Source organism: Sphaerodactylus townsendi, linkage group LG08 (genome assembly GCF_021028975.2).
Source record: "Sphaerodactylus townsendi isolate TG3544 linkage group LG08, MPM_Stown_v2.3, whole genome shotgun sequence".
Taxonomy (NCBI): domain Eukaryota; kingdom Metazoa; phylum Chordata; class Lepidosauria; order Squamata; family Sphaerodactylidae; genus Sphaerodactylus; species Sphaerodactylus townsendi.
The window spans coordinates 87,045,474-87,064,987 of NC_059432.1; the positions used below are offsets into that span (position 1 = coordinate 87,045,474).

General features: G+C 46.3%; 1 protein-coding gene across 1 annotated transcript in view; it reads right to left on the reverse strand.

Moving 5' to 3' along the window:
• Positions 1-10,874: 10,874 nt before the first annotated feature.
• The window catches only part of SIAH2 (siah E3 ubiquitin protein ligase 2), a 33,623-nt gene continuing 24,983 nt past the window's right edge, over positions 10,875-19,514 (reverse strand). Inside the window, 4 exon segments of the mRNA XM_048507042.1 lie at positions 10,875-12,034; positions 12,036-12,095; positions 12,097-12,321; positions 12,323-12,547. Coding sequence (XP_048362999.1) covers positions 11,984-12,034; positions 12,036-12,095; positions 12,097-12,321; positions 12,323-12,547 — 561 coding nt within the window. The 3' untranslated portion in view covers positions 10,875-11,983.

Consider the following 19,514-nt stretch of genomic DNA (forward strand, 5'->3'; position numbering starts at 1 on the left):
GGAGATGACTCATGCCTAGTGGGAAAATGGTTGGCCATTATGTGAAACAGGATGTTAGACTCAATGGGCCACTGTTCTGATGTAGCAGGACTTTCATATGTGCTTATGTTCAATTACTCTGGGGGTAAAAACTAGAAAAGAGGGTGATGAGACTGTGCCAATCCTTCTTGAGACCATCTGGGTTCCTTTGAGAAGGTATCATCCATTGGTCTAAAATCTCAAACAGGTTGAGCAATTCTTCGGTTAAAGTGGCCCAAATTGCTCAAGGGTTTAAAAATAAAAACCAGGAGCAAACCCAGAAGCAACCTGGAAACCAGCACAGTGAAGTGGCTCTGACCAGCGAGTTCCAATCTGGATTGCTCATTTGGTACCAGTTGTCCCTGAATTAGTAAGAATGTATGTGTGTGTGTGTGTGTGCGCGAGAGAGAGACAGAGTTTTAGATGGTTTCTTGGAGAAAATGGCAGCTTTGAAGGGAGAATTCTATGGGATCAGATGCCCACTGAGCTTTCTCCCCTCCTGTAAGAACTACTTAGCTGATCATGGAACAGTAGGGTTTATTTTAAGAATTCAGCTTTTATTTATGATCAACTTGCATGATTTGTGACTGATTTGACTAAGACAAACAGTTGCTGGCCAAGTAGAATAGCTGGAGAGCAAGAAAGGGGGAGTAGAACTAAAACAGGCTGTGTGGAATGGACACATGGGAAAAGCCAGTTGTATTTATTTCTAGAAAGGAAAAAGGTGAAGGAAAGTGCTACACAAACTGGTCAACAAGCAGATGAATAGTCTGCCCAAAAATCTTCTTCCTGTTTGCAAGTGGTGAATAGGATATGCACTGGTGGGTGTCTGAACATCCCTGTGAGCAAATTGTCACGTATTAAAAGCTATAAATCAAACTGTCATATCATTTCCATCACCATGATGCGTTTCAAATGCACCATTTCACCCGTTCAGCTGCCAGTTACCAAAGGAGATCAAATGATGTGCATTCAAGTGATCAAACAGACCTATGTTAAGATTTGCAAATAAATAGGTTGATGGAAACAAATAGCTAAATGGGGAAACCCAACGTGAACTGGGCTATGGAAAGAGTTCAAGAATAGAGGTTCATTATTACAAAAAGTTCTTGAAGAGAAATTCTACTTCGGGGAAAACCTTATTTTTTTGTGCTTTTCTGCTGGAGGCCTTAGCAGAGGGAGTTCTCCTCATTGCTCTGAGATGGTTCTACTATTCTGGTCTGGTTCCAAACCCTCAACTTAGAAAGTGACGGCATTGTAGGTTGTGCTCAGTTATCCTCTGTGTAGATATGGTCAAAAGGTGATGTTTGTCCATTGACACCTCCATGTTTGTCCACCGGGAGAGAAGTGTAAACTCCATCCTGGGAAGTGAAGCGGAAGAGCAGCTGCAGGCTTTGCTGTGTAGGCATCCTTGCTTCTGGTGAGGTCACCTTTGGAATGTACAGTAGCTATTCTAAGGACAGTGTCACAATTTAAAGGCTCTCCAAATTGTAGGAACCTCGCAGCCGTCATGGTCCCCAGGGAAATAACATAACACACAAAAAGAAGCAGATGCAAATACATGTTATCAAAGGTCTGCTTCTTCCACACCTTGCATAGGCATCAGCGCTGCCGTTTAATTTCTGCCATTGGAGCTGTGTGAACAGTTTGAAACTTATGTTTTAGTTAGGTTTTTAAAAAAATGAAACAACTTTTAGTCAAATCTGACCTTGGTCCTTAGTTGTCAAACTGCTGTTGTAAGAAGCAATTGTCCAGAAGTTGCAAAGCACGTCCAAGCATCAGATGAGTCCAGAGTCGAGGTATGCAAATGTGCAATTCTCAAGCCTTGGGAAACATCCAGGGAACTTTTAAACACCCCATTCTTGATGTTTTACTAATGGTGTCTCTCCAGATGACCAGTCAGAACAGCTTTGTATTTCTTCAAAGTGGTGAATAATTTATCAAGGAAATCAAACAACTGTACCAAGAGCAGTTTGGTTCTGGTACAAAGTAAAAACATAAGAAGGACTGGGTGACAGGTGGGCAGCCCAATTCAGGGGGGCGAGGGGGGGGCTGCCCATAGGAAGAGGTGCAGCCCTGTGCTGGCATGAGTGCCCACCCTGCTGGTGCAAGGGGCAAATACACTGGCGGAGAGGTGTGCAGATAGACCAAGGGATAGAGCAGACCTTAGTCGACTTCCACTGCCCTCCACTGCCCCTGCACGCTGCCGCAACTGGCCCAAGACATACACCTATGGGGGATTTGGGCCGGTGGGAGTTTGGGTTGATTGTTTTGGGCTTTCTGCGCCACAGAGAAGCCCTTTGGAGGCAGTGGAGCAGAGGCTCCACATCCCACCACCCGAGTTGTCTGCATTGGGCTGTGTCTTAAATCAGGACACTGCTTCTTACGGGGTAATTTTCTGTCTCTGGGACTCTTACTGATGTCACGATATGTGGGATGTTTTGAATGCCATGAAGTACTCTAAAAACATTAAGCATCGATGCTGTTATACAAGAGCAACAGGATCTTGCTAGGTTTTCAGCCTGTCAGAGAATTAGGCTGGGTTAGTTGTCTTGAAATTTGTTTCCAGATATGTTAAATTGAATTCGATACATTGCTTTGAATAAGTTTCAGGTACGTAGCTGTGCCGACATGCAGTAAGATTTGAGTCCAGTAGCACCTCAAGGACCAAGAAGAATTCAGGGTACCTGATGAAGAGAGCTTGACTTTCAAAAGCTTTTATCCTGGAAATATTGTTGGTCTTCAAGGCCCTGCTCAGCTTGAATCTTGCTCCAAATCAGGATATCAGCTACTTGAGTCACTTTATAATTGTGAGCAATAATGGGCAAATTTTGTATGCTTATTTTGTATGTTTATTTTATGCCAATAAAGGCTTGTTACTATTACTTGAGTCACTTTTATATGGCTCACTGAGGCTTATAACTCCCCTGGATGCGTTTCTGTATATATAAAAAACAGGTATAGCTCTAAAAAAGATGGCACAGACTTCCAACTGACAGTACCACCTGTTTTCATTTGGCAGATTCTAGAGTGGCATGATTCAGGTTAACAAATGTGTGGAATTTATGTTCGTAATTAGAGCAGATGGTTTTGGACTCCAGCATAATAATGACCAGATATAAAAGCTTGTGAGAGAACTTTCACACAGAAGAATATTTAAGCCCACCAAAATAAGGAGTTCTAGGCATGTGGAAAGGACTAAGCCATTAGTTTCACTGTATGTAGAACAAGAACAGGGGCTGGGAAGAAATAAAAAACGGATCTAACTATCAAAGGGAACAAGTGAATAAGAAGTTATTCACTTGAATAAGAGGCCAGAGATGTGTGTGCCGAGCGACACACCAAGAAAGACTCACAGTTGGCAATGTGCAAGATATGCAAAAAAAAAATTCGACCGCTTTGTGCACTTGCAGATGTAAACAGGCTGAGGTGACATCTGGCAGTGTCAAATGACAGTTGTTCTTTCTCTGCACTGACAGCTATGTGAGGAATCACTGACTAAAAATCTCAAAGGCAATGCCAGGGACCGTCCTGTCATCTGTGTGTGTCTTATCAGTGGACTTATTGGCATAATAGTGCTATTCAGGGTAAGAGGTTAGGGCTCTGAAGCCTCACTTTCCTGAAATCCCACTCAAGACGTTCCCTTCCTTCAGCTTCTGAGATTTCACACGCATACAGGCCAATGTAAAACCTGAGATTCTCAGGGCACCAAAAATTTCATACCGACTATAAATTGCTGCACTCAAACACGGTATCATGGAACATATAGAGATCATAGCTGGGTTCAGAAGGTGGCAAGGATGGGCATCTCACAGTGCTCCAAGGCTGGCAAAGGACCCACCACCTCAGTCATACCACCAAGCAACCAAGATGACCAGGGAAACCTGACACTATTTTCTGCTCAAGTGTCCTCATCATCAGGTTTAGAGGATCTTACAGAGCAATCCACTTTGTGTGTGTGGGTCGGGGGACGGGCCACAACAACACTGCCATGGCCAGCACAGTGAAGGCCGTTGCCCTGTCTCCAAAGGGGCTTCAGATATCGCAAAAAAGATGGAAATTTGAAAATCCTCCTGCCTGACTCACCCCATAGCCCCAATTTCCTCACAACACCCTATTGTTTGGCGTCGAGTCTGCATGCTTGGAGGGCGGTGCTGCTGGCAAGAATGCTGGTGGAAGCTGCCTGAAGTTGGCACCATCCCCCTGAATGCCCTCCCCCCTGCCAGCATCTGTTTGGATGACAGCATAGCATAGCTCTAAGGTGGTATCCACTTCTGGTTTTGCCCACCGTGGAACTGTGGGGTGGCTACATGCCAGCGTTGTTGCTCTATTTACCAGCATGGGTGCCCCTTACCCTAGCGGAGGTGTCGCATATATTGCCGCAGCCTCCTGACACTCCCAAAGCCCATTCATCTCTCTCCCATCCGGACTGGGTTGTTATGTCTGATGGTGATGCTAATTGTGTGGAAGATGCTTAAGGTAACAAGGATTTTTGAACTGCGTAAGATCAAAGGTTAGTCTGTGGGTTTTCCAGGCTGTGGGGCTGTGGTCTGGTAGTTTTTGCTCCTGACACATTTCACCGTGACATGCCTCGGAAGATGCCAGCCAGAGATGAGGGAAAAATGTTAGGAGCAAGCGCCAGATATAAACACAACAATGTGGGCAATGTGAAGGATCTAGACAACAACTATTACACTATGCCCCCTGGCCAAAATCCAAAACAATTAAAGACCCAATGCCGGTGATTTTAAGGTAGAAAAGTGCAAAGTGCAGCGCCAACGTAGAGGAACAACACAGAACAGAACAAAACGGTCCATTGGTTACTCACCGTGAAGGGACCTTCTGCTGGACGCGGAAGGGCATCTTGATGGGTGTTTCCCAACCCGCCTTTCAGGAGGTGGTTCCGTAACCCTATTCACTTCCTGTGAACTGCTTTGGCACGCCTTCATCTAGTCCAGTAAAATCCATCGTCCAGAGTAGTGAGAGCTCTTAATGTACTAACGCGGCGCAGGTCAGGAAGCCGCACAGAATAACATGAAAATAACTTGTCAACATGAAACAACAAAACTTTCTGCAAGGAAACTTGTTCTGTGCTGGAAGGGTTAGAACCCATTATCGGGGACTAATAGCGATTCAGGGTTAAGATGCCCTTCCGCCCAGCAGGCCAGTCCCTTCATCGCGAGTAACCCAACCGCTCTACTCGGGAGGCCGGAATAAGCATCTTTGATGGGAACTCCCAGAGCAGTCCCAAAATGGGTGGGCCGTGGGATCATTCCCCGACACGTGTTCCAGCACACGCCTACGTAAGGTGGCTTCGATGCTGCAAGGGAATGTAGTCTGTATGCTCCGGACAAACGTGGGAAGAAGTTGACCAGGTAGCGGCTCTACAAAATGTCCAGAAGGGGAACTTGTTTCCAGCAATGCGATTGGTACTTAGGTGGAATTAGCCGTACCTCGTGAAGCGGATGCTGACGCTTTCAGGAAGCCTGGCGATGCACATGCTCTTTAATTGCCCTATTTCAACGCTGCCTTCGAGCATTCGCCTTCCAGGTTGGGGAGCGACGCTGACAAGAGGCTGTGGAAGTCCTATTTTACCCCAGTTCTTATGATGAATGCTGCAGCTCTCCCATATCTAGGCTGCTTTCACAATCTCTGTTGGGTGCGAGAAGAGCGCAGAAGGGAAGGGCATCACCAACTCCTGAGATCGATGAAATCTGGAATTCACTTTGGGCATGAAGGAGGGATCGGGTCTGAGCATTACCCGTCCTTGTGGGAAAATGCAATAATTCTACCTTCGACAGGGCGTGGATTTCAGATAATTGCCGGGCTGAGGCTATGGCTAGCAGGAACAGCGTCCTCACCGGCTTTACTAAGGTGAGTCTGGCCCTGCACCGCTCAAACGGATTTCTGGGGTCAGAGCGATATACCAGGTGCAACCGCCATGTGGGAAAACGTGTATCACCGTACGGATTTGTTTCTACCCCTGCGGCACCACGACATCCGGGTTCCTGGAGGCAATCCTGATTACAGGTAACACCCTGCATCGTAAGGACGCATTTTGTCTCTCAGCGTGGAGCCACGCGAGGCCTTGATGGAGTCCGCCTTGGCAACACTTCAGGATTTGCGAAGCGGTAGGAGCAAGTGGGGAAATGGATTTTCGCCTTCGCACCAACGCATCTAAAAGCTTTCCACGAGGAGTTGTAGATTTTGACTGGGTGGAAGAGCCGCCGACGGATTGTATTGGTACCTGGTCGGAGTAGCCTTTACCGCCTTAGGAGGTTCCTTTTTCTAAGCGCCACGCTGGTCATTTGTACCCACCCCGTTCGTGGGAGACCGCCCTTGGCCAGCATGTCCGTGGTGTTGGAAGTGGATCCCTGTGAGGTTGCCATCTCCAGAATGGAGGAGAGCCATGGGGCGCCGTGGCCAGTGGGCCATCTCAGTATCACTCGGGCTTGCCTTCTATTACTATTCTTCCCAGAACCTTGGGTGATGGGCAGCGGAGGGTGCCATTGCAGGGTCTTTGCCTGCGGAGCTGATGAGGGCGCCCACGCTCCACGCTGGGTGGTAAAACCTGGACATGAACTGTGGAGTCTGGTGATTTTCGGCTGAGGCTAAGAGGTCTACCTCGGAAGTCCCAGGTTCCGAGATCATGGAAGATGTCGGCTTTAGTTTCCACCTCTGCTTCCGCTTATAGTGGTCCTGTTGATTAGGCCGGGCCGTGACGCTCAATTGGCCTCTCTTGATGTGTTCCATGGACAGTGACGCTGTAGTGAGCTTCGCCCATGTCAGGATGCCTTTACGCCTCCTTGTGCATGAGTGATGATCTGACCCCTTGATTGTTCAGGTAAGCTCACGTGGTGTTGTCTGTTCTACTAGAACATGGGTCCCCTGAGGGATGTCTGGAAGTGATGCATATTGAAGCGCTGGACCCGGTTTCCAGGATGCGTTGATTGGAAGATCCGCTTCTCCGTGACCAACGCCTGTAACGCATTCGGTCCTTGAAGGTTGCTCCCCAGTCTCGCAGGCTGAAGGGCTGTGATCACCTGTCCTCCCATGAAATTCTTCCTTTCGCGTCGCAGGTCCACCACCTGAGTTCTCGCGGAGTCGTAAATAGTTGGACGACGCGATCTCGTTTTTTGCATTAATCTGCCGCTGGAATGGACGCAGGAAGGATTGAAGGGGCCTATGGCGCGGCTCCACCAGTATACGTCGCAACACTGACCATCAAACTCATCAGGCTTGCTACAGGCTACAAGGATGACGCCCTCTTTGGCGACAATGAGAGATACACGATCTGCCGGATGCGAGTCTCTGTTCTGTGGAATGAACAATGAGTTCTTGGTGGTATCTATGAGGCCCCCCCGGTGTTCCATTGTCCGTGAAGGAAGAGCTGTGCTTCTAAGTCTACCAGGAAACCCGGTCTTGAGTACTTCGTGCCGCTCTGACGTCTTGGCGTTTGTAGGGGCCGATCCCGATCGTGATAAGCGATATCGCTCCAGGTAGGGTATGAGTGGATCTTTCTGTTCCGGAGGAGGGTGATGGGACACAAGCATGATCTTGGAGAAGACTGGGCGGTACAGCCCGGCGTAGAGGGCCCTGAAATTGAAATTATTATTCGCTGCTCACCGCGAACCGTAGGTACTTCCTGTGGGTGTGGTGGATCGGGATGGCGTGTAGCCCCGGTCAGGTTCCAGGATGTCATGAAGTTCCTGGAGGGATGTTTCTATGATGGAGTCAGAGTTCCATCCTGGCGCGCGGAGGTGGGGTGTCGATTGACGACCTCAGGTTGAGTACGCCTCCAGTCTCCATTGCGCTCGAACAGTGAAAAAGGAGAACACCCCGGTGATCCTCCCGACGGCAACTGGTTCTATCGCCGATCCTCAAGAGGTTGAATGGCCTGTTGAGTTCTTTGGCGCCTTGTCTATGTTGAATTCGACTGGGAAGGCTGAAGCTGCTGAGGCGCGTGGTTGACCATTGAATAACCTGACTGGATGACCTCTCGGTGACCATTGATCCAATATGGTTGCCTTCCCACCGGGAGCATCTTTGAAGCGTTAGTCGGCCAACGACGGGCGAGTCATTATTTGGAAGGTCCTTCGTATCGCCTTTTTCCTCGCTGGCGTTGTTGTTACTTAAAGGAATTGCTGAATGCCCGGTCCGGCTGGCGAAGCCCCGCTGAGCTTAAGCGCTTGCCGCCTTCTGGAAGATTCCGAAGATCTTGTGAGATCGGAAAGTGTGCGGAAGATTTGTTGCTGGTGGTGATGATCGGTCTTGACCGATGGCATCGCTTTTTTTGTTGTCCTTGGTCTGTACTCAGGACTTGTCTGCCCCAATGAATGCTGCATCTCCCTGGATGAGTAACCCGCCACTCAGGTAGTTTGGATAGCATAGTCTGCGGCCAGGCTCTAGTTTCGTTGTCTCCTAAACTACTACTGTGTTGCTTATGATTTTGGATGTTATCAGTAGACCTTCGTGGATTGAGTCAGCTAGATAAGATACTGGAGAGGATCCTTCAACTCTTCCCAAGTGCTTTGATTCAGGCGGGAGTACGTCTAGGATTCTTTCGTGAACTATACCATATGGCTGCTCTAGCCATGGTGGGCCGCAGGAGAGTAAAAGCTTCTAGATGTTATGCCAGGCCATCATATGCTTTTGGCGATGGCCTTCTGAGCTGCCATGTCCAGCTGATCCTTGATGGTGCCAACCCCGCCTTTGGAGACTAATCCCCCCCCCACTGTGGCATGGAGACGGGCGCGGCCCACAGGTGGGGACCTGGAGCATCTTGTTAATACAGTCTGGTATTATAGGTACAGCTTTTAAAAGCTGTATCAGATGTTTGTGGAAGATGGGAGAGCCTCCACTTTTAAGAATGCCTTTGAAAGTATTCAGGACAGGTAGGTATTTGGGGTTGCGTTCCTTTATGTGTTTATCCTTCCCTCCCTTTAGGACTTCGATTGGTTTGTCTGAGGTGGAAGTGGCTGTAGGGTCCACTGCGTCTGCGGAATCCTTGAGGTCTAACGCTGTGATAGCTTTAGAAATTAACAGGGAGATGTTTTCGACCTCAAAAAATTTTAGGGGTTGCTCTGTATCTGATGCTTCCCCCTCTGACTCTTGGAGAAGTGTTCAGAATGACCTCTGATCTGTTCTCACTGAATTCCTCCTCTTCCCTGGGAAGGTTAGTGGTTTCCTGGCGGCTACAGCCTGGCTGCTCCTTGTTGGAGACCTAATTGGAGATGCAGGGGAAGGATTTCTGCTTTAGGAGAACCATGCTCTTTTTTGTGGCAATGCATTGATCTCCCTCCCTCACTGCTTCTTCTAAAAAGCCCCACTAGTTGCTGGGAGCCGCCATCTATTGAAGCTGTGGATGCCCACTGTATGGCTAATTATGCCCCTCCCTTTCCTTGCTGTGCGCCTGCGGCGACCTGCACGGAGAATGAGTCACTTTTCTTCAAGCTGCCTCCGTTACATCGGAGGGGGTTTATCTTTGAGCCTCGGCAGCGCCTCTGCTATAGCCAGCAGGGAGGGAAGAGGCGTCGTTGTTCGAGGCTCCTTCCGGTCCTCGACGCTGACTGGCCCCCGGGAAGGAGAGCGCCGCTGGGGCTAGAGGAGACCCGAGGCCGCTCTCTGGCGGAGACACGGGCTGCCAGGCTCAATGCCGCTTTTTTTTCTCTTGGCCGCCGCTCTTCATTTCGCGCTTTTTTGGCTTTGGGCTGGGTCCGAGGGGAGGAGAGGGACGCTGTTTTGCTTGTCCCCTTGTTCTTGGCGGGTGGCAGCTCTTAGTGCTCCTCCGCTGAAGATCGTGCAAAGTTCTCCCTGGGGAGAAAAACGATCGGCCATGGCAGGGTCTATTGGGCAGGAGTTCCCTGTTAAGAGGGCCCTGGCGGTTTAAGGCAAAGGTAGAAATGGAAGAACACTAAAAAGGTAGAAATAACAGACACGCAGAGACACTAGACTCTACAGTACAGCAAAACTTGCAGACTATGGAGAAGGATGTTGCCTCTCCCTACTGTGGCAGGGAAGTAACTGGACCCAGATGGGCGTAAGGCAGCTCACAGGAAGTGACAAGTTTAAGACCCTGCCTCCCTGAGAACGGGTTGGGAAACACCCATCAAGATGCCCTTCCGCCTCCAGTAGAACAAGCACCAGAGAGACAATTCTCTATTCCCATAAACAATACTTAATATTACTCAATTCCTAAAGAAGCACATAGACATGGTGTTCATTATTTGAAGTCTGAATTTGCCTTATCCTGCATCAGATCACTTGTCTGTCAAGGTAAGTACTGCTTATTCTAACTACCGGCAGCTCTTCAGCATTTTAGGTAGAGGTCTTTCACTTCACTTACTACCTGATTGTTTTAATTTGGGATGCCAAGGATTGAACCTGGGTGACCTCCTGCACAACAGCCGATGCTCTATCCCTGCTCTTTCCCTGTGGTGTCGCTCACAATTTCCATCAATCTACCACCTTTTTCTCTTGCAGGTAAATCAGGCGACAGCAGCTTGAGGCAGAATTGTAAGGCATATTTTGAGACCAAACCATGCAATGTCAGGGAGAAATGGCAGACAGAGACTAAATTGCTACCTTACACTGACCATGACCACAAGTCAACCAGACCAGTACAGTTTCCAAGCCTCCAAACAGATGTTTTCCACTACTGTGTTGCCCAAGATTCTTTTTTAGACTGAGGTGTCAAAGACTGAATCTGGAGCTTTATGAATGCACAGCATACATATTACCATGGAGTTATATCTTGGGGTGTCTAGTTAACACACATCAACCTCAGCAGGGTGTTGATGCTGTCACATGACTGATGAGCAAGTTGTTTTTCCAGACAACTGAACAGCCAGGCCAGCTATTTTTGCAAAATATTTATTTAAAAAACTAGAGTAAATATGGCAACAACAACAAAAAAAATGCTTAAATAGCAAAAAGGACAAGACACAGGCTGGTAACGTGTTATTTTAGCCAGTCTTTACAATGTCGATGTCAAGTATGTCTTCCCAAAGGGCAGCCACATGTAAACAACCTGGATATATTTATAGATGCAAATTTACTTTATCGGTTCGTAACACTTTCTTTCTTTTTTTTTTTTTGCAACTCCAGACTGAAGTGCTCTTTCAGCTCTGCCGAAATGGGATGGATGACTAAAAGAGGCCTGTGATTTTGCAAAACCTATGGACCGTTTTAACAGCTGCAAATCTTTTAAAATAACAGCCACTGAAGCACAGCAATAACAGCCAAAGTGCCTTCTGTTCCTGTGTCAGTGATGTAACCAATACAGCAATCTTTCCCAATTCCACCTTGCAGTTCTTGTTTATGAGGTCAGTCACAGAGAATGTTCTCATTTCCCGCCTCACAGGCATCTGTGACTGCATCAAAACGAGCTGGTAGAATCCTGAGGTGATGATGTCCTGCTGCAGGTGAAGAACTACACCTTTGAATGCTCCCATTATACATTTCCTATATGCAGAAAAATAACAGCAGAGCAGGGCCACTCTCCTTGAGGTACTGGGCTTCAGCATACAAATTGTGGGGGGAGCATTCCAAAATGGTATGGACCATTTTTACCTTGTCAAGATTCTACCACCTCATCCTGCCCAGCCATAAACATGGGGGTTTTTTTGCTATGTTCGACCTAATAACACTTCTTTTCCCAACCTACAAGTTTGGATAAAAACTTTCCTTTCAAACTTTTCTCTAAAACACATCCAACTCCGTTTACAAAATAAACTTCTTTTCCCTTTGACGCATTAATAGGATCTAACTTGTCTTCAGTTTAAAAGCCCTTGTCATCTTTGCTTTAAGAAACAATTCAAGGAGGGAAGGGAGGATTTACAAAATGGTAGGCTAAAGAAGAACCCTACTACTTACAAAGACATCCTTGAATACCATTTTAAAAACCATGAATGAAAAAAACCACTATGTCCAGACAAGCATATCTGTCTCACGTTACACAGAGGCATCACGGACAACATGTAGAAATAGTGACGTTGATCCCAAGGTTTCATTGTTCAAGTAAAAAGGTGTGCTATGCATGTGTCGGGGAAACAAAGACAGCGTCGCTGTTCCGCGATACGCTGCCACCCCATCATGAATGGACCGCGGCGTGGCCTCCCACGTCAGCCTCCGCCGGTTGCCGTTCAGTTCAAGTCTGTATGCAAAGTTCTCCGCTTGCTTTCGGGTACCGATGAGCAGGACGATGGCAAAGAACTGCTGATGGCCTTCGTACTTCTCCTGCTTCTCCAACACCAGCATGAAGTGGTGCCCGAAGCACGACTGCATCATCACCCAGTCGACGCCCCGCAGTTAATGTCTGGTGTAGCGCAGGGAAGATAATGTCTTCCTTTGCAGCGCAGATGCTCTTGTGGGCTGCGGGTAATGAGATGAGACATATCTGTTTCCTAAAGAGCCCCGCCATTTCTGTGAAAAGGCCCGGCAACGGACGGTGAAATATACGTATTCAAATGTCTTCGTGTTCTGGCTTTTCTGTATGATGGAGTGTCAGAGAGCAGCCCGTGGTGGCATACTGCAAGGAAACAAACAAACAAAAAGGCAGCGTCGTCAGCACAAAGTTCTTCTAGGCACTGGTTGAAATTTTGGCTGGACTTCAAAATATTCATGTCTCAACTCTGGCAAATTTCGGAGGAACTGCACATATTCTCAGGAATAGATAGCAAGCATCGTTTTATGTAAATATAGATCTGTCCCAGTTGACACATAAACATTTATCACATTGTTTGGTCTACATTTTGGTACCAAGATAAAGTGGCATGTATTGTGCCCTTTAAGAAATGTACCATGCACTTCTTTGGGAGCTAAGCACTGGAAAAGCAAGCTATAAATATGACCAATAAATGTTAGAACAGTGCATAGCAAGCTGTTTTTCCCTCACAGATATATCCTCAGCGTTACTGTAACTTAAAAAAAAACACCCAGAACCCCTAGATGCATAATCACTACTAGGCCAGGATTAATGATTGGGTGACGGACGCTCTAAATCAGAGTTCATTACCTTCCTGAGTAGTGGGCAATTCAATTAAAGTGGCAAAATGGTTGCCATTAAGAGGGACTGATTATTAAAATTCTGGAAGGCCCTAAGTCACATCCTCTATAATGGGACTTAAAAAAATAAAATAAAGAGGTAAGCCTCAAACAACCAAAAGTGATGTCTGACTTCTGGAGTGCCTTCAATGGAATACATGAAAGACAAGACTGGAGTTTTGCTTTGAGAAAGGGTGTTTTGGGAAAACATAAGTGGGCATCATGGCACCCACAGGAGACCATTGCTTTAAATGAAACAACCCAGAAAAGCATCTCCTATACCTCTATGGTCCACAGGATGCTCTTGTGATAGGACAGTGGTGGCAAATCTTTGGCACTCCAGATACATGGGATTCTACACTCCCCATCAGCCCCAATTGGCCATGCTGGTGGCAGGGGCTGGAGGGGAATTGTAGTCCATAACATCTGGAGTGCCAAAGGTTCGCCACCACGGTGATAGAACTTGAGAGGCCTGAACAGGTCTATCCTCTCTCCCCTGCAGTTACCTCACAACTCAAAATAATAAAAGAGGACCTTCACTAACTCTGATCATGGAGTCCTTTTGCTTACTGATCCTCCCTCCCCTTGCTATGAGAATATAATTGCCTCCCACTCTTCCTTCTTAGTAGCTCAGGGTTGCCAATCATCTAACTGAGCATTTAAATTTAATTGCCAAGTTCTTGGTACTAATGCCTTTTTGAGACGGAGGAAAGGAAGGAAGGACAGACAACATGTGCTTCACGTGTGAGACAGCTGCTGAACCATAAAAGTCACAGTGCATGGTGATAAAAGAAAAGCCATTTGTACTTTTCCTCCCATCAACTGGGCAACCTGGAATACAGATAACAACAGCCAAAACACTAATGGCCTACAAGGTTATACTTTTATCCCATCCTGCCTTCTCCAAGAAGCACTGTGCTTCTAACCTCTTCTACATTACCCTAATGACAACCTTATCCGGTAGGTTAGGCTAACAATGCCTGGCTCAGGGCCTCCCAGCTAGCTTCATGGCAGTTTGAATGTGAGTCTCCCTTGTTCTCATTTAACACGCTAAGCCTGTGGTGGTGGACCTATGGCACTCCAGATGTTCGTGGACTACAATTCCCATCATCTCCTGCCGGAATGGCCAATTGGGAATTGTAGTCCATGATGGGAATTGTAGTCCAAGCTGGGAATTGTAGTCCATGAACATCTGGAGTGCCATAGGTTTGCCACCACTGAACTAAATAGTGCATGATTCAGGTAACAACATTTCAAATTAAAGCACAAAATTTTAAAAATTAAAAATTAATGATGTCACCACTAGAAATCCCTCGACTGTTCAGATCTTTCTGGAATAAAAAGGTCTTACATTGCTTTAATAATTTTTATGACTGCAAAGCTAACCATAACAGCAGTTTGCACAACGTTATTACCTGTCTTAATCAAGAATTAAGCAGCTGTACAGAGCGACACTGGTCCAGTGTATTCGTTAACTCTGCAGTTCTGAGCACTCGCACCAACACATAAATTACACTGAACTTTGGAGGAGACAGGATTGTGCAAGTTCAGCGTGAGCTGTTCACAAGGGAGAGGCTGCAGCCAGGTGGCACAAAGAAATGGAGGATGAGCCTGTAAAATCCCGGGCTAAATGCATCTTCCTTCAATCTACTGAGATGGAACCCTTCTTAGTTTGGAACTAACTGATCCAAATTTGTTGCACCACTTGAATCACATGCTTCTCACCTAGTTGCTCACCAGTACACTAGAATTCTAGAGATCCTGGTTTGGAATCCAGGTTTGCACGCAAGAAACAAACCACAGTTTAATAAAGTGCTCCATGAGGACATTGCAGCATCTCTTCAATATTTGTAAACTAAGCAGTTTGATTTCAGCACAGCACATACTAGGTGTCAGGTCTGAGACGGAAGTCACACAATCCAGGCTTCCTGGATTTTGATCGAGAAGTCTTTATCGAATACAGCTGGTACCTGGCTTTGCCAAAGCCAGTTCTGGCGGGCTATGGTTAAAAAGGTTACATTTATCCCTGTGGCTTTCCCACCAGAAACCCCCCTCCTTTGGTTCTCGTGGAATGTGAGAATGTTACAACGGAAAGAGGATTGTTTGGGAGTCGGACACATCAAGGACAGCAAAGGGATAGTGTCCATCCACCTGCCGGCTCACCTCTGTTGGGTTGGCGCCAAGGTTGCCTCTAGTTTGACTACAGCTGCAAGCATCAAAGGAAACGAACAGAGCCAGAAAGGTCCATTAACATATCAGAGGTGAAGACTGCTTCCCCCCTCCCCACAGGCAGGTGTGAGTCCTGGCACCTTGGCTCAAACAATCGTGCCAGGTTATATCCTGATATCCTTTGACTAGTAAAAGCAGCATTACTGTGAAGGCACTGTCACCACACTGTCCCAGCCATTTTGCAGACAGAGAAACTAAGAAACAGCAAAAATCAGACTCCCCTGTTCTCAGGCTCAAATCCAACATCACGCATGCAACAGAACTGTTTCTGAACCAAAATAAGTGGGAAACAGGGCTGCTGACCTCACTCCCCACATAAATATGAAGTTATACGGACTCGTCTGTTTTCAAAGTGTCTGTTGCTGCTGAAATTGAGATGACTGAATGAACTGTATACCTCTCTTCTGAGACCCCAAAGTCACAGGCGTCTAATTGGAGTTATGAAAACTGGTAAAAGATCCACTTTGTGCATTCTGGTGAAAGTAAGCCAGAAGTCATTTATCAAGAGTTGGGATAAAGTCCCACGTTGTAGAACTTCTTTAATTCTGGTACGAAAAATATTTACGCAAGTCGTGGAGCTCAATATTAAAAAAAAAAACTTTAGGCTCTGCAGGAGCACCCTCTTTAATGTGCACAAAGGGATTCAGTAAGTTTCTTAGCTTTTAAATACATAACTGGAAATGGATGGCTACACAGAAAGTCTTTCAGCGAGAAAGCTTTTAAATTGACATGTGATTCCTGAGTGGTTTGGTGGGTGCTGTGCGCCAAACCTTGTGAATATTCTGACTAGCTGTTAAAAATTAATTAGGTTTGCAGCACTTGTGTGAAGTCCACGGCAGTCACTGAATTGCTCAGAGAGAATAATCCAAGAGCGGCTGCAGCTTGAGAAATGGGATGTATCTGCTACTGGGACTTTGGTTTAAATGTTTGTAATAAAGCAAATGAAGTTTTAAAACTGCTGCTTAGTTACTCTGAATTACAAAACTCTTCAAGTTTCAAATAATTGCACATCAACCAATATTGTTCCTGTTATCAGCAGGGAGTCTTGATTTCCAAACTAAATTGCAATGCTAGAGAGCGGGACACACATTGTGAATGAAGTAAAGCAGCCATCAAAACCGACCTCCTTCTGTTACTTCCTTCCCTCTCTGTAAAAAGTATTTCTTCCCTTTCATCTCAATGTGTGTCCCCTATCCTCTGTTCTTCACTGGCAGATATGCAAGAATAGTTTCTTGTTCTGGGCCAAGTTCCCTTGCCCAAATGCCCAACAAGAGACTGTTTTCTTGGCCCATCTATGGGAATAGTACTACTGGGGCTACCTTGCAGGGCTGCTGTAAAAATTACACATATCACCTGTACAATAATCACTTGAAATGTGCTAAATATTTTGTAAGTGTTATACCTGTCAAAATTGTTTTCCCACAGTTCTTTCTGGCTACTGACTGTTGTTCCATAGATGCACTGCCTCCTGTACTTTGCCTGCTCAGCTACCTTCATAATTGTGCAATGTGGAGAATGCATGCTTTTTTTCCTGAGCTTGCTAAGCATAATGTTACAATGCATTTTTTTTAAAAAAAGATAACATCATTATTTGCAGAAAGGAAGGAAGCATTTTGCTGCTCAACAAATTTCGGAGGACTTCCACTCTGGACTTGTAAAAGGTACCAATATACTCATGTATAAGTCGAATTTTTCAGCACATTTTTAATGCTGAAAAAGCTCTCCTCAACTTATATAAGTGGCTGGTCATTTACAATTCTTTTTGTGTGTTTTACTTTGCTGCTGGGACCAGCAGGGGCGATGCCTAAAAGTTAGAGCAGGGGGTAGGGAACCTCTTGCAGGTTTCTCCAGGATGCTGTTCAGGGACTACATCAGCTTCCCATCAGCCCCTCGCCAGTGCATGGCCAATTGGCCATGCTGACAGGGGCTGATGGGAATTGTAGTTCCTGAACATCTGGAGAACCGCAGGTTCCCTACCCCTGTGCTAGAGGCACCAAAATTTCAGGGTACCCCCAGAAGACTCTCCTGAAGATACCAGCCAAGTTTGGTAAAGTTTGGTTCAGGGGGTCCAAAGTTATGGACTCCCAAAAGGAGGTGTGTTCCCATTCCCCATTGTTTTCAATGGGAGCTATTAGTAGATGGGTTGGTTTCCCTTTTTGAGGGGTCCATAACAACTTGGACCCTCTTGAACTGTGAACTTCACCAAACCTGGCTGGTCTCATCAGGAGAGTCTCTTTATGATACCAGCCAGGTTTGGTGAAGTTTGGGTCTGGGGATCCAAAGTTATTGACCCCCAAAGGGGATGCCCCATCCCCCATTGTTTACAATGGAAGCTAATCGTAGATTTTCCATTTCTGATAATATCCCTCTTAAAATCTAAGCTGGGTTACATTTGGACATACAGATGATGATGAGGAATCCAGTTTTGAAGGATTTTAACTCTTGTGTTTTAGCTTGGTTGCTGGTTGAGCTAAGGTTTTTGTACTTTTAAAGTTATTGTTGATACCATATTGTTCTTGTTGACCCTCTTTTCCACTTACAGAGCCAGTTTACTGTTTTTCTTTGAAATAAATATTCAAAAACATTTAACCTACTGATGCCTCAATTGATGCTGCATTTCCCACCCTCGACTTATACGCGAGTCAATAAGTTTTCCCAGTTTTTTGTGGTAAAATTAGGTGCCTTGACTTATATGCAGGTCGACTTATACACGAGTATATACGGTAAGTAAGCCACTGAGTTTCCTTCTCCTGCACCTTCAGGCTGCCTCCTGGTTTGGAACCAAGTAAGCAAACAAGTTTTTACTAAAATGTCCCTAAACCTTGGCAAAGCACAGAGGGAACTCAAAAACTGTAAACAGCTATTGCACTGCACTTGGGTAAGCTGAAGAATTGTTTGCTGTTTGGAAAATGTTCCAAAAGGCTCACGTGAACACATAAACCAGTGGGTGAAGAGTTCAGCTATAAATGCCCCAAAACTAAAGGAAAAATAAGTGAAAACACTACATTAAACAAAGCTAAAGGAAGAAGGGCAAATTGTGTAAACAATATGAGATACACATGGAAACCCACAAGACTTGAAGGAGGGGTCTCAATCCTTGCCTCTTCCACTATTTCCTCTTCCCTTTTTTGAAAGTCCCCATAGCCTCTCCCATTTCCCTGCTTCATTCTCTCCTTTTAGGGTTGCCAACCTCCAGGAATCTTGGAGATATTTTGGAATCACAACAGATCCCCCAACAGATCTTTAGAACTGTCAGGCTCATTCTGCACATGCAGAATGATGCACTTTCAAACTGCTTTCAGTGCTCTTTTAAGCTGTGCGGAATAGCAAAATCCACTTGCCAACAGTTGTGAAAGTGGTTTGAAAACACATTATTTTGCGTGTGCGGAAGGGGCCTCAGTTCCAGGTTCGAAAATTCCAAGAGATTTGGGAGTGGAGCCTTGAGAGGGTGAAACCTGGAGTTGGCAAGTCTAGCTCCTTCCCACCCAACAGTCAACCTACCTTTATCTGCCTCTCTGTCTTAAGCTTCCCCCCGCCCCCCGCCCCCACAGTCTTTACCTGGGAAAATTCTGGCTTGATTGTGTGGTGTCAGCCAATGGGCCTGGCGCACTTGTATGAAAGGGACCCTTCAAAGGTTAATGGGGTGGAATCTCCTTATTCCCTATATCCCTCCCTCCATCCTATTTCCTCTTTCCCTCCTGTGGAAACTTCCATATTCTCTCCCCTTTTCTTGCCTCATTCTCTCCTTCTCAGCCATTCACCAACCTGCCTTTTATCTGCCTACCATCTTCAGCTATATTTATTAATCATTTACTTCATTTACATTTCACCTTTCTCCACAACGGGGACCATATCAGCATGCCTGATTCTCTTCTCCACTTTTTTATTCACACAACAACCCTGTGATGTAGGTTGGACTAAAATATGTGAATGGCCCAAATATCACCAAGTAAATGTCTACCACAAGATGGGGATTCGAACGTGGGTCTCCCCAGACCCTCCTCTGAAGTGCTAACTCCTACATCGCACTAGATTTTGTACGGTGCCTGCTGCTGAACAGTAGCAAGCAGCCAGGTCTAGTTGAGTCATGCAAGTCAGGTAGTATCAAGTCACCCAGTGACTGCTGGCAGGCCCAGGCCTGGCCCCAATGTTTCCTCTCTCAAATGCCAATAGCTCTGGAAAGGACCCTGCCCCCCGCCCCCGCCCCCCCCCCCCAGCTTTGT